Genomic DNA, 579 nt, shown 5'->3' with positions numbered 1-579 from the left:
TTTTTCCTTTTTAATCAATTGTAGTGCAAAATTAAATTCATCTACACTCAATCTCCCCTCATTTTGTAGAGATTTCATTGCTCGAACACACTCTAAAATACCATATTGTCCCGTGGCTTGTGATGACATTGAAATTTCAGCACTTTTAGTTGCGTTATGACTTTCTGCTACCTCGCACAATCGTTCCAATGTTCTTTGCAAGCTTGCTGCAGTCCCAATTTTTGCCTTACCCTTTGCCATTTTTTTTCCCATTTCTTCTAGCACCATTTTTTTCCTCTTGATTTGAGTGCTTACTATAGAGCCGTCTTCTTCATCACAATTGAATTCTTCAGCATCAAATTCAACACTATCTTGTAACGAAGTTAGATTTGTAGATCTGACATTATCTTCAATTGGTACACCCATCGCTGGTGTCCATGCATTTTGATTAGTGGCTATTGTATCTCTAAATATAAATTTCAATTCATCAGCATGTTCCAACCCTTGATATCGAAATCTGGCATATTTTGGATTGACCTGCACAAACATCAAAGAAAAAAAACTTTTAAATGAGGTACATATGTAAAATAATTTATAGTA

The 579-nt window shown here is 34.7% G+C and overlaps 1 protein-coding gene across 1 annotated transcript in view; it reads right to left on the bottom strand.

The window, feature by feature from the left end:
- Positions 1–579, bottom strand: part of LOC110410302 (uncharacterized) — a 4,150-nt gene that overhangs the window by 1,331 nt on the left and 2,240 nt on the right. The window contains exon 3 of the mRNA XM_021419936.1: positions 102–516. Within this exon, the coding sequence (XP_021275611.1) occupies positions 102–516 (415 nt within the window). The remainder of the gene's footprint in view (positions 1–101; positions 517–579) is intronic.

The sequence above is a fragment of the Theobroma umbraticum genome, unplaced genomic scaffold (assembly GCF_002168275.2).
Source record: "Theobroma umbraticum cultivar Fairchild unplaced genomic scaffold, ASM216827v3 scaffold_56.0, whole genome shotgun sequence".
Lineage (NCBI taxonomy): Eukaryota > Viridiplantae > Streptophyta > Magnoliopsida > Malvales > Malvaceae > Theobroma > Theobroma umbraticum.
The sequence above is the reverse complement of the archived record's forward strand: the minus strand, read 5'-3'. Positions and strand labels throughout refer to the sequence as shown.